General features: G+C 33.9%; 1 protein-coding gene across 1 annotated transcript in view; it reads left to right on the top strand.

The window, feature by feature from the left end:
- Positions 1–12,785: 12,785 nt before the first annotated feature.
- The window catches only part of LOC139484615 (large neutral amino acids transporter small subunit 1-like), a 42,086-nt gene continuing 40,927 nt past the window's right edge, over positions 12,786–13,944 (top strand). Inside the window, exon 1 of the mRNA XM_071268406.1 lies at positions 12,786–13,538. Coding sequence (XP_071124507.1) covers positions 13,076–13,538 — 463 coding nt within the window. The 5' untranslated portion in view covers positions 12,786–13,075. The remainder of the gene's footprint in view (positions 13,539–13,944) is intronic.

The raw sequence follows: 13,944 nt of genomic DNA, 5'->3' as shown, positions 1-13,944 counted from the left end.
AAAAAAATAGGCAGGACAGGAGTTTTGAGTAAAAAAAAAGGCAGGATGAGACACTTGCAAAAAAAAAATTCAGGATGACAATTTATGTAAAAAAAGTCAGGATAAACTATAAAAAAAAAAGCAGGACCGAATAGAGTGAAAAATAAAAAGGCAGGACAGAGATTACAACTAAAAAAAAATGCAGGACAAAATTTTTCATCCTAGCCCCCCCCCCCCCCCCCATAAAAATCAAATGGTAGCTCCCTAAATAGTAAATATGTTTGAATTTCTTATAAGTAGGTGTTACAAATAAGCAAATACGCAATTGTAAGAATACAACGAAATATTGAAAACAGTTCCGTGTTACATGTGTAAATGGTTCTATACTACGGGGTATAACCGCCGTTCAGTTGATTCCGGACGTTAATCGCTACATCATTTAAAAAAAAATACAAAAAGAGGCATTCAATTCTTAAATAAATGTTAGTCAAATACAAACACTGGCTCATTGGACAACGGTTAGTTTTCGTAATTAGGTCGCTTTCTCAGATACTATAATCAGTTGTGCAGTAATGTGACTCGTCGAAGTTTAGATATGTTCCCCATGGCCAGGTTATTACGGGGGACCTCAATATCGTCCAGGACAGATAAGTTAAAAACTTTTTGAAAAAAAGGACCAACATATCGTCCTCCATCAAAAATAGTTTGGAAACAGTGTCTTCGGGTCACCAAAGATGCTCTTTCCTCGTTTTGTAAAATTTGTGTAAACGGAAAAATCTGATATATAAATAATCTCTTGTTTCTTATTCAAATAAATGTATGAATGTTGTAGATAATAGAACCATAGGCGGATCCAGGGGGGGGGGGGGGCCTTGGGGGCCCGGTCCCCCCTTTCGTGGGAAAAATTTGGTTGCTTATATAGGGAATCACTGAAGCGTGACTGGAGCGGGCCCCCCCTTAGGTCAGTCAGCGGGCCCCCCCCCCCCCCCCCCCCCCCTTACAAGAAGTTCTGGATCCGCCACTGAGAACATCACACTTTGTAAATAATTCAGAAATAAATAAAAGAGTACATAATACGCGTATTTCCAGAATAAGAAATGCACTTCAAGAACTTTCAAAGCGATTTGTGTTTATACTGGCCGACATAGCAGCCAACATTGTGGTGGTATGCAGTAAATACTACTCGGACATTCTTAAGAATGAAAATTTTAAATTTATCTTCATTCAATACCGTGCGCTCCACAGGGCGTCATATAGTAAACAAACATATCATAACCACAGCACAGCTTAAGGCTTCTGAAGAACATTCGAAGGTCCCTACTATGCATAGGTTACCTAAACTACACAAAAAAACAGTAAAATATCGTTTCATTTCGGCCTCTAGTAAGTGTTATACAACTAATTTTTCAGTGCTTTTAACAACTTCCTTAACTACTATCTAAGAGCTTTTCATAAACTATAGTAACACAATATATGAAAATAGTGGAATTATATTTCACAACTAGTTCGTTATGCCCGTGTCTGTTGTGACGTTTTTGATTTTGACGAACGTAATCTATGTATTACTGGTAAATTAATTAGCCAGGGACTTCGTTACCACACATTACTTATAACCTATACTAAATTCTTCCATAAATATAAAGATTTGGTTTTGAAGTTTGTTTTTTCCTGTAGAAAACTTTTCTCAAACGGGATAGCACATCCTCATTTTTACGGAAATGTTGTTTACCGTGCCCGGAAATTTAGAAACGATCCTGGTAAACTTATTCTAAAAGGTTACCAATTCAACACTGTGATTAGATCATTGAATATTGTTTTATTGGTATTAATATTGATTTTGTTATCAGTAAATTAAAAGCAAACTAAATATTATTGTTATATACATATACACATCCATGGATCTACAATCTGTCGATACCTGTATCTTTGCATTGCACAAGGTCATGTTTTTCTCTGACTGTTTATGACGTCTTTCCACTAAATCCATTGGATGTTGGATGTGTACTGATTGATAATTTAGTCTTAAATGCATGTTTTTTTCATTAGTTGTTAGTGGCTTTGAACTAGCTGTCAGTAACTGTGAGTACTTTCAGATCAGTACTTAGTATCTTTTTGTTGTTGGTGTGTTTCATATTTGTTTTTTCGTTCATTTTTTGTACATAAATTAGGCTGTTTTCGCGTTTGAATTGTTTTACATTTGTCATTTCGGGGCCTTTTAAAGCTGACTATGCGGTATGTGCTTTGCTCATTGTTGAAGGCCGTACGATGACTTATAGTTGTTAATTCTGTGTCATTTTGTCTCATGTGGAGAGTTGTCTCATTGACAATTATACCCAACTTCTTTTTTTATAGTAACTCATTAGATGGATACAAATAGAAATACATCTAACAAAAACAGAGACGACGTGGACGGGTACATTCACTAAACAGAAAAACAATAGGTACAGATCTGAGAGTACTGACAGTTACTGGCAACTAGTTCAAACACTATAGCAAAATGACGGGAAAAAATTATGTACATGTATCTAAGACTTAAATATAAAAGGAAACAGATTGTAAAATATAGCTGAGCAGTAAGAAATGAGAAGTTGACAACTGGAAGATTCAGGAGTGTGTAATTCAATGATTGTCATTGGTTGCTTTCTATCATATTTGTTTTCTTATTTTGCGTAATCAAACCGTATCTCCCAATTCTTATAATACACTTCACTTGAGTTTCGTCACAAAAAGACGCATTAGTGGCGTCCTCGAGTTAAAAAACTCCATAGTTGACCTAATACTTTTAGTTTACAAGAAACAGACTAAAACCATGACAACTTTAGACTGATCAATGAACCATGCCAAGGTCATATGAACCCTACCAGACAAAAATGTACACCTAACAATCACTTCATGCGTCAAATACAGATGACATATTGCTTACAGTATATTAAAAAAACAAACTCAACCAGGAAAACATAGCATTGACCAATGAACAATGAAAATGAGGTCAATGTCAGATGATACCTGACAGAATGATATATACACCTTACAATCATTTCATACACGAAATATAGTTGACCTTTTCCTCATAGTTTAATGAATACAGACCAAAACTCAAAAAAATAACATTGAGCGATGAACTGTTAAAATGAGGTCAAGCTCAAATTTACATCGTAAACTATTTTCCATTCACCAAATATAGATACATTATAAGACGAAAACACAAAAACGTAACTTAACCATGAAAATAAAGTCATGGTTAGATTACACCTTCCAGTTAGACATGTACACCTTACAATCATTCAATACACCACACACAGTAGACATATTGCTTATAGTCTCTGAAATGTGGACTTAACCACGAAAACATAACCTTGTTCACTGATCCATGAAATGTTGTAAAGGTCAAATGAATGTTGTCTGACAGGAACGACCATGCAAGGTATGCACATATGCTAAATATAGTTGTCCTAATAATAAGAGAGAAATTATCATTACAATTTTTTTTTCTCACGTACTTATAGTAGTCACTGAACCATAAAAATTAGGCCAACGACAATTGAAATATGACAGACATAACAAAGTATGAATCACTCAGGTCTTTTGAAGGACGCCGCTGCAGGGTCACTATCATTATTCCCGGCCTTTATTAAATTTCAACAGATGCTTTTATATAGAAATAAACAGAATCGAGCAGTTACTAGACCTGCTTTCATCTGTGGGGACGTAGGCAATAATTAGTAATGTTATCACAAAAGTGAGGGCATGCAATGATGTACTTCTACTTCTACTTCTACCACAAGTTTGTCGCCAGATCAATCTTTACTTCTTCGTTCGGTATAAGAGGGTAGGTCACCGTCTAGCGTTCTCTCGTATCTCCTCTAGTGTTGGCCATTGTAGTTTTGCAGCATAGATTCTACTGATGATGTGTTGTGGTACCCGTTTGTTAAATACCTTCCTGGTCTTCCTTGTATCATATCTAGTTTATGCTTGTCTTTTTGTACGTGATGATCTCATACTTAACTTGTATATATAACTGTCGTTCCTACTAAAGCTGTGCATGCCATTTCTTTGTCTCACTGTTTGATATGTTTAAGTTTCGTTTAAGGAATTATATTGTCCTATTTGCTTTATGACAGATGTTGTTTATATGGGCTCACCACTTTAGATCAGATGTTATGGTGACTCCTAGATATTTGGCTGATACTACATGTTCTATGTTGTGGCTATGGAGGATGTAATTATTGTGTATTGGTTTCTTCTTGTTTAATTATTGACAGAACAACACATCTATCGGGATGTAACTGTACCATCATTTTTCTTCCCATGTGGCTACCTTGTTGAGGTCTTCTTGTAGACTGTTTGATTCCATAATTATCAAGTTTATAGATTAAGAGAGTTTAGTTATTTATCGAATGCCTTCGGGAAATCCATGATGAGGAAGTCTGTTTATTGTCCAAAATTGAGTTTCCACGACGATGAACTCCACTAGTTGTGTCTCGCATGACAATTGTTTTCTAAACCCATACTGCATTTTGTAGAGGGTGTTACTTTTATCTGCGTGATTCATGATATGGCTGGTGACTATATGCTCCATGATTTTGCAGCAGGTGCAGGTAAGAGAGACAGGTCTATAATTGATAGTTTCAAATCTTTTGCCTCTCTTAAAAACTGGGCATACATTTGCTGTATATTTATGGTACTTTTCGATTTTCATACAATACAATACAACATGTTTTGTTGTCAATCAAGGACGCACTTAAAGAGCAGTATAATTACAAACAATTTATTACAATGATTATTATTATACAAATGACAAAATATAGAATAAAGAAAATAAACCGCAAGGCAAAATTAAAACCGCAGAATCATATGATCTTCTTAATGTCATTGTTAAGATTTGTGTTACTTTAAATGTCATCTCTTTGAGTACTCGTGGTGTCAAGTTGTATGGTCCTGCTTCTTTAGGTGGGTTTAGTGCCAATAGCAGCTTTTTTATTCCGTTTTCTATTATGATTATGTCTGTTTCTGTTTCGTGTTCCCAGTCATTCTGCATCACTGTATGTATTGAAAGCTGGTAAATTCATCTTTACTGGAAAATGCATCTTTCAAACTGGTGATTTAATATATTGGCTTTATCAAATGAATCTCGGTGAAGTAGGCCATCTGTTTTCAGCGGAGGTTTGTTTTTTCCATCTGCTTTTGTGTGTATTATATATGACCATATATAAGCGTTTTAAATACAAAATTTCAATCCTAATTTTAAATGGGTGTATTCGTACATTCTGGTTTGCCATTGCTTTCACTATTTGTTTGTTTGCAAAACTTTGAATTTTTGAAATACTATTAAGGCATTTCTACATCAGGAATAGATAACCTTAGCTGTATTTGGCAAAACTTTTAGGAATTTTTGGTCCTCAATGTTCTTCAACCTCGTACTTTATTTGGCCTTTTTAACATTTTTTTATTCGAGCGTCTTTTGTAGACGAAACACGCGCGTCTGGCGCAAATATAAAATTTCATCCTGGTATCTATGATGAGTTTATTTGTTGTGACTTTGTCTTCTATTTATCTCCAGTATGCATTGCGTCTTTATTGCCGTACTTCACGTTCTAGGTCTTTGAACTTTGAGTTGTCCTTTGAGTGATTTCGTCTTCCTTTTGTATGCTCTATCTTTCTTCCTAATAAGTCGACAGCTATCTGTGGTAATCAATGGCCAACCATTTTTAGTGCTAGGTGTTTTGTGTGGAATTTTTCTTATTAAACTGAATCCAGTTGTTTTACAGAAGGGCTCCTAAATGACTTCCGCGCTGGCATTTTCCTTAAGAAATAATGCAATCTCAGCTTGTACATTTTTTATGTCTTTTTTTACATTTTCTCTTCCTGTAGAATATGATCTCTCTTGGTTTTGTGTTTATCTTCGCTGGTATCTTGTTAACCTGTGTATATGCAATACCATGATCAAATATTCCTGGTATAATCTCAGTTCTCCTAAAACTTTCTTGGAAGTTTGTAAGTATAAGGTCTAAGATGTTTGTTCCTCTTGTTGGTTCTTCAACCAGTTGTGCTAGGCCATGATCGGTGAATTTATGGCGAATATTCACATGTTGAGTGTTAGGCTTCAGCTGTTTTGTTTTCCAGTCCCAGCCAGGGATATACTGAGTTGAAATCTCCTGCTGCTATTATAAATGAGCTCTGTTTATGCTTCGTTTAAATTGCATAAATTCTTCCTGCTTAGATGTTTTAGAATTGTAATGCGATGTTAGGTAGATTGCTTTGTGACAAAAAAAACTAGTTTAATACACCATATATATACTATTTCGCAATCAGTGTGGAATTCTGGTATGGGTGAACTGATGAGATTGTCCCGCATTGCAATAAGGACGTCTCCACCATTCAAATTTCTGAAGATGCTACCTGGAGGCAAAATTGGGACAGTGGTGTAACAGTAACATAAGAACGAACTATAAAAATCAGTTGAAAAAGCTTAACCCATAAGATGGATACAAATAGAAACACATCTAACAAAAACACAGTGAACGTGGCCGGATACTTGTAAATCCCAACAACAAAAAGAAACTAAGATACTGATCTGAGAGTACTCGCAATTATTGACAGCTAGTTCAAAGCCACTAACAACTAATGAAAAAAAAATCATGCATTTAAGACTAAATTATCAATCAGGACACATCCAACATCCAATGGATTTAGTGTAAAGACGTCATAAACAGTCAGAGAAAAACACGACCTTGTGCAATGCCAAGATACAGGTATTAATACCAATAAAAACAATATTCAATGATATAATCCAAGTCCATCTAAGAGCATGCTTATCAAACATTAGTAAGACTATAAATGGATTACGCCATGACGTGATGAGACTCGAATCAGCAAAATCATTCAGATAAGATAGAAAAGTACAAAGACGAACTGAACGATATGTGACCAGCAGACATGGAAAAAGATGTCAGCAATATGATAAATGAAAAAGGATGGAAACTTAGCATATACAAAAAAGGCCAAAAGGTGACCCACTCGTCATATGTTACAAAAAAAAACCTCAAATGCCCTTATAGCCATTGACAATAAAAAATAACTTCTAAAACCAACAAGAAACTTCTTACTTACATGAATCTATTAAAATCAGCCACAAACTCAAGAAAAGAATAATAAGAAAGAATCTATATTGAGGCATTGCATGAGTCTTAATAATATTTTAGGCGAGGTTCCGGGTGCATTAAGAAAAAATAGAAGAACAGAGGATCATAGTTTTACTCTACAAGATATTTGTTCTATTCGAAATGCTAAAAAGTTTAAAACATTTGCCTTTCTAGACCTATCAAAAGCTTTCGACAGAGTCTGGCGTGATGGCCTTTTTTACTTATTTTGGAAAATCGACATTCAATTAAGATAAGTGTAGGAAACTGCTCAAATCACTTTACAGTAATGTATCAAACAAAGTGTTGTTTGGTGATTGTGAAACTGGTTTCTTTGATCAAGAATTGGCTTAACACAAGGTTGTGTCTCGTCTCCATGCAGTTCTTTTCTCTGTTCTAATGAATAACCTCGTAAGTATGTTCGAAGCCAGCAATTTTGGTGCCGAACTTTTCTCACAACTAGTGAATTGCCTTTTATTTTCTGACAGTGATGTAGTCCTTAACGGGAAGTCCGAGGCGGAACTACATCATCTGCATTATATATAACAGCTACTTTTGCCTCATAGTGGAATCTAAAATTTAACAAAAAAAATCTATGCAAGGTTATGATAATAGGCAAGTATTTAGATAAAGATAAGAAATGGCAATTAGGTAATCTGCTCCATGAAACCAATGAACACAAATATCTCGGAGTTTATTTTACCCGTTCATTTACTTTTGCATACCATATAAATTGTTACTTAAAAAATAAATTCGAGTGCAAGCTCAATTATATGACTTAAATGGTAATGAGCGCGGATCTTTCAATCGTATATGCTTTGGAGATGCCCTCTGGCACTCGGTAATACGGCCATGTATCTCACATGGTTGTGCTGTATGGCTGTCGTCGTCAGCTTCAAGCAAACAAATGCTTGAAACTTTGCAACATAAATCGGCGAAATTTATTTTCAGTACTGATATGAATATGCCTAAATCGGCTCTGTTCGTAGATTTTGGTTGGGAACCAATAAATGATTTCCTCGATAGACAAAGGTGTCTTATTTTGCTAGAACTCATGACCTAGATAAGAATAGATTATGTCGAATCATATTTGATGAGCTAAAGGGCTTAACGCTACATCGAGGATGGGGACATCCCCATGCAGTATATCGAAAATGTGTTCAATACTGTTGGTCTTCATAATGTTTACAATTCAAATGTTAACCTGAATATTTTCAAACAGTTTTTCGAAAAGTTTGTTCGTGTAAGAGATGGATGATTTAAAGTTATAAGAAATAAAACTTGGTCTAAATACGTTATCCGGATTTAACCTGGCGCCCTGGTAGACCAATCTAATTAAAAACCGATCTCTCATTGCTCCCGTTTTCTGATATGTCGCGTAAAATATTTTATTCATTAGTAAGTCCGATATTGCTGTATTGTAGTGAGATTTGGGGTGTTTTTGATAATTCGGGAGACAATTCCATTTTGGAAAAATTCCATATGAAATTAATAAAAGAAATTCTAGGTGTTTATTGCAAAGCAAGTAATGCTGCTTGTAGAGCCGAACTTGGCAGGCTACCGTTGTGGGGAAAAAATCTGATTTTCTTGTATTAAGTTTTTTGAACATATTTTTAGGTCTGAAAACACACCTGTATCCAGAATTTTTCTGGCAACAGAAAAAAAGAACCCCTGGACAAAGAAACGTTATTCTATTTTAAACAATCTAGGATTTTCAAACTTAGCTGGGGGAAACTTTAAAATTTTATTAACAATTTCATAATTCAAATCAGCGTAGTTCTTATGGTGATGTTCTAAGTAATAAATTAGAAAGGTCATGCTTGTGTAAAATCAGATTGAGTGTACACAATCTTGCTATTGAAAAGGGGCGACATTAAACGGTTTACCCACCGATGAAAGAGTTTGTAAGGTATGTAAATCGGGTGAGGTAGAAGATGAAAATCACTTTTTACTGAAATGTGAAAAATTTTATAACTACAGAATAAACTTTAAAACTATTACTAGTATATTAAATATACTTCCTACATGTTGTAGTGAAAATCAGCTGCATTAATCGCAATTCTTTAAAAGTCCTGAAAGTGACAAGTTTTTATATATACATAAATGTCTGGTATATAGAAATAAGAATTTAGCTTCTTGATTATAATATATTTAATTATGCTGTTTTCATTGTTACAATGTACTGAAATGTAACGGAGGGGGTCGGTGACGACACCTCCCGGGACGTGTAGTGGCCAGTACTTCGCCCCTATTCGACCATCGGGATACCTGATATCAGTTTATGGCTGAACAACAGACAATAAATCAAATGAAAACTATATTTTATTCACAGATGTACAGTAATTCCATGAATATTAAACAAAGTCGGATAAAACAGGAGTCAGAAAACTTTCTTAAATGGAGTTTAATTTAAATTTCAAATGTAAATTAAAAGCTTTCGGGTCGATCCGGCCCCACGTCGATCCGGCCCAAGTCGATCCGTCCCACGTCGATCCGGCCCCACGTCGATCCGGCCCATATGTAAAGTCGATCTGGCCCCAATAAAAAAAAAATATTTCTAAGGAATAAAAATAAATATATATTAATTGTAATTCATAAATGTTTTTATTATTTTTATTATAATGTTAAAGGTGTACGGTAATAAAAGTAAAAAAGGCCTTTGAAAAATATTATCTTTAGATGAGTATAAAACAACTAGGTTGATTATGTCTTTATTACAAGTTTTCAAGATTATTGGGTATAATTATATTAAAACAGTGAATTCAGACATCAACATTAATCAGCAGTAATTAGCATTTTCTTTGTGATCCTAACAAGTCTTTCATCTTGTGTAACATATAATTAACAAATAGTTACATACATGAACGGTACAAGCCGATCCCCAAGCTGATACATATAAACTTTGTTTTTCTTTTTAAGTTCTTAAAATTTCTAAAATTGAGAAATGTTGTTTGATTTGCCGAATCCTTTCTATAAAAGAGGGACGAAAGATACCAAAGGGACAGTCAAACTCATAAATCTAAAACAAACTGACAACGCCATATAAAAGAGTGCTGATATTATATTTTAGAGAGTGAAAACGTGCATTCAATGTCATTATTTTGTTGTTTTCTTGCAATAAAGAATAATGGATACTCATTGACTTTTTTTTTAGAATTGTTATAGAATAGAATATTTTTATATGTTATAGAAGCCTTTGATGTAACCTGAAAAAATACAAATAATTACACCAAACCAGAAGATCAAACTATAAAGACCTTGTTGAAAAACAGATTACGTAACTTTAATTAATCAGCATTGGATTGAATTAAGTGATTACGAGTGGCATTACCTTAGTTCACAACCAGCAGACAACTGTTGAATAAACAAACCAATTATAGACTAATGATTTGATTAAACAAGTCATTATTATGCGATAAATTTTATAGGTCCATTGGACTGTAAATATTTATTTAGCTATTCTGTGTGTGAACTGATTAAAGTTAAAATCGCCATGAAATTCAAAGTAAAAGTTATCATGGAAAATAACTTCATAATTTAAAAATGTAGAAACTGCGATACAAACAGACACAATAACACTAATTTTCGTATGGATTTAAAATAGTTCGTTAACTGGTACTCCAATACTTCGCTGACCTGTTGTCATCCATCATCGATCGGACACTTTTTTCAAATTCCATTTATACTGTTAAAGTTTGTGACAAATTCCTCCAAAATCTAGTTAATTCATATTTTATTATGGGCCGGATCGACTTGGGGACGGATCAACGTGGGCCGGATCGACTTGGGCCGGATCGACTTTGGGCCGGATTGACTTGGGGCCGGATCGGTTTGGGGCCGGAACGACCGGATACCAATTAAAAAATAGAGTGTTCCCATAGTTAGTCTTAAAAGTAAAGTAAATTTGCTTCGCGTAGGTGTTTTAAAGTAGTAAAATTGCACCAAACAGGGGTGACTATCTCTGGCGAATTGCACCGAAGTGGTGGCTAACTCTAAACTCAAGTAATACTAAATTAGGTTGATTCTAAACTTGTCATTAATCAGGAGGACTTTAACATAAAAGGTACTGAAGAAAAGTTAAATAAATGAATATTCTTAAAACAATATAAAAACATCAAAAGTTAAATACTAAAACAGTTAAATAAATAATCCTTACTTTTATCTTACTATGTTTAAACCAAATCAAACCTAAAATAAACATTTACATACCAAATAATTAATCTGTCCAAAGTAAGGGGAATTAACCTAGACACACCAAGGCACATCTATTACAGAAATATGGGCCTTTGCCAATTATTAGGTCTTTCCACTTTTCTGTGGAAAGACCTATTGTTTTTCTTCTGATTATTTTTTTTTTCTTCCGCCTAATTTTGTTCTTGCGATAAATATTTGTTTCCCAATATGTCGCTTAGATATTTGGTATATGATATCAAACAGTTTATGCGCTTTTGAAATTTACCCTGCGTAACCGAATACTTTTCTTTGTAGGAGTTATCTCCCCAAACACTGTTTTCCTTGTGTCCACAACTCCTTCGCAACCGTAAAAGATTACGACAAATTTATTTTATAAATTGCTCGTTATATCCTTCGCATGATTTGTCTAATTTCGACCGAAACCAATATGAACGCTCCATATGAGAGTTATTTCCCCTTTTGTATTTGAAATTTTGAAATGTATTTCAAACTGGAACACCATAAGTGATAGAGACCTAGGATCTTTTGATTTGAGGTCCTTGGTCCAAAAAATGAAAATTAGGTCAAGGTCAAAGGTCAAGGTCATATTCTAATTTTTGAATTAGGCTTATTTCCACTCATTTCCAGAAACCGTATAAGATATCGACAAATTATTTTGACTAAATTGTTAGTTGCGAGATGTCGTAACTTAATAATTTTAGTTGAAAGGGTGCGTAGACAATAAATCGGAGTTTTTGCCCCTATCATATCTAAAATTATGTGTAAAGTGATATAACTTATTAACCATACATATTAGAGACCTAGGGTCTTTTGATTTGAGATCCTCAGTTTGTGACCTTGAAATTGAGGTCAAGGTCATATGTTAATTTGACGTTCTAGATTTTGACCTTTGCTTTAAATTCATATCTATACATCATATTGCCATATATGAACTGACATTTTAGACTGATTTTTAATATTTTAATATCAAAATAGATATTAACTGGTGGAAAGACCTTCAATTGTTCTCTAATTGTAATTGTGTTTGTGCCAATAAAATATTTGTTGTATTTGTATTTCGTATATAATCACATAAACCATTATGTTTAGTGTTCATTGACAATGCGCTAGAAGCAGCATCACATCCATAAAACACATTGAAACGTTACAATTATTGTATAAAGTATGAGTGTTTTTCATTATGTTTTATGAAAGCACACATGCATTTCGTACAAGAGTATCTTCCTTTTCATTACTCATTAACCAAATTAATAAACTAGAAATTTCGTTTTTACTATTCATCCATTTATATATATAGATCGAATATTTGTTCTCAGAATGAAGGTAGATAGTTTCCTAAGAATTTTAGTAACAAAAATTTAAATGCGCGTAACTAGTCTAGCTACAGAGAGCAGAGCTATGGTCGATCAAAATGATGTATTGCATCATCACAACGTACGGAAACTTTCTTTCGTTTGTCCGCGTTTGTTCAGTAGCTTATTTTGTAATAGAGCGAACGAAGAAAAGCTCAGTAGAACAAGAAACTAGCTTGATTTATATTTCCAGTTGAAAGCAGTTCACAACGTGGGGAGATTAGCGGGAAAAGAAACAGATTTTGTAAGAAAAAAAGTGAAAACAAATATATAATTCAGACTTATTTTATGTTATATTTGTTAAAAAAATTCTTATACAATTGAAGAAAGAAAAAGGAGGGAGAAATACTCAATTAAATTTAACAGGAATCAACTTTCTTGTTTGTAAACAAAACACACAACGATCCAAACATGACCGTTACCAGTAAAATTCTTAAAGAAGGCGATGAGGATCCGGAGGTTAAAATAGAACTTAAAAAGGAAATAACACTTCTTAATGGAGTGGCTATAATAGTAGGCATCATCATAGGATCAGGAATCTTTGTATCTCCTGTTGGAATACTCAAAGAAGTTGATTCTATAGGACTTTCATTTGTTATGTGGATTGTGTGTGGACTTTATAATGCTCTTTGTGCTGTATGTTATGCAGAATTAGGCACAACTATACCAGAATCAGGTGGAGAATACATTTACATTTATAGAGCATTTGGAGAGGTACCAGCATTTTGTTGTTTATGGATTAATTTTATTCTGATTTGTCCAGTTGGAATAGCAGCATCAGCTCTGATATTTTCTATGTACATACTACAACCACTTTTCCCTGATTGTAACATCCCTGATAACGGGTTAGCTCTTCTTGCTACATCAATTTTCAGTAAGTATTATTACAGTAAAGTTGCAGTAAACCTACTAATTTTTCAAGAGTGATTACTATGATGAATCAATGATATCTCGGCCTGTAACAAAATCGGACTAACAAACTCGGCCTCTCAAATTCGGACTATAACAAACTCGGCCTACTAGAAGAATATAAGTGTTTTCTTTATTGGAAATTAATTATCAATACTTAATTTGAAATCAATTATATATTCTGACTGTATTTTATCTTTTATTAATTAATAATTGCTATAACAACACATATTGTATTTTGTTTGAATATTTTTTTATCACATGTTGGCATATAATTGCCCAACTGGCACATGTCGAAATGTACTGTTGACACTTATTTTATCACCCAAGTGAGAACAATACGACCTGTAATTACATGAAATTGTAATTAA

Source organism: Mytilus edulis, chromosome 8, assembly GCF_963676685.1.
Source record: "Mytilus edulis chromosome 8, xbMytEdul2.2, whole genome shotgun sequence".
Taxonomy (NCBI): domain Eukaryota; kingdom Metazoa; phylum Mollusca; class Bivalvia; order Mytilida; family Mytilidae; genus Mytilus; species Mytilus edulis.
Note: the sequence above shows the minus strand (reverse complement) of the source record. Positions and strands in the feature narration are given on the sequence as shown.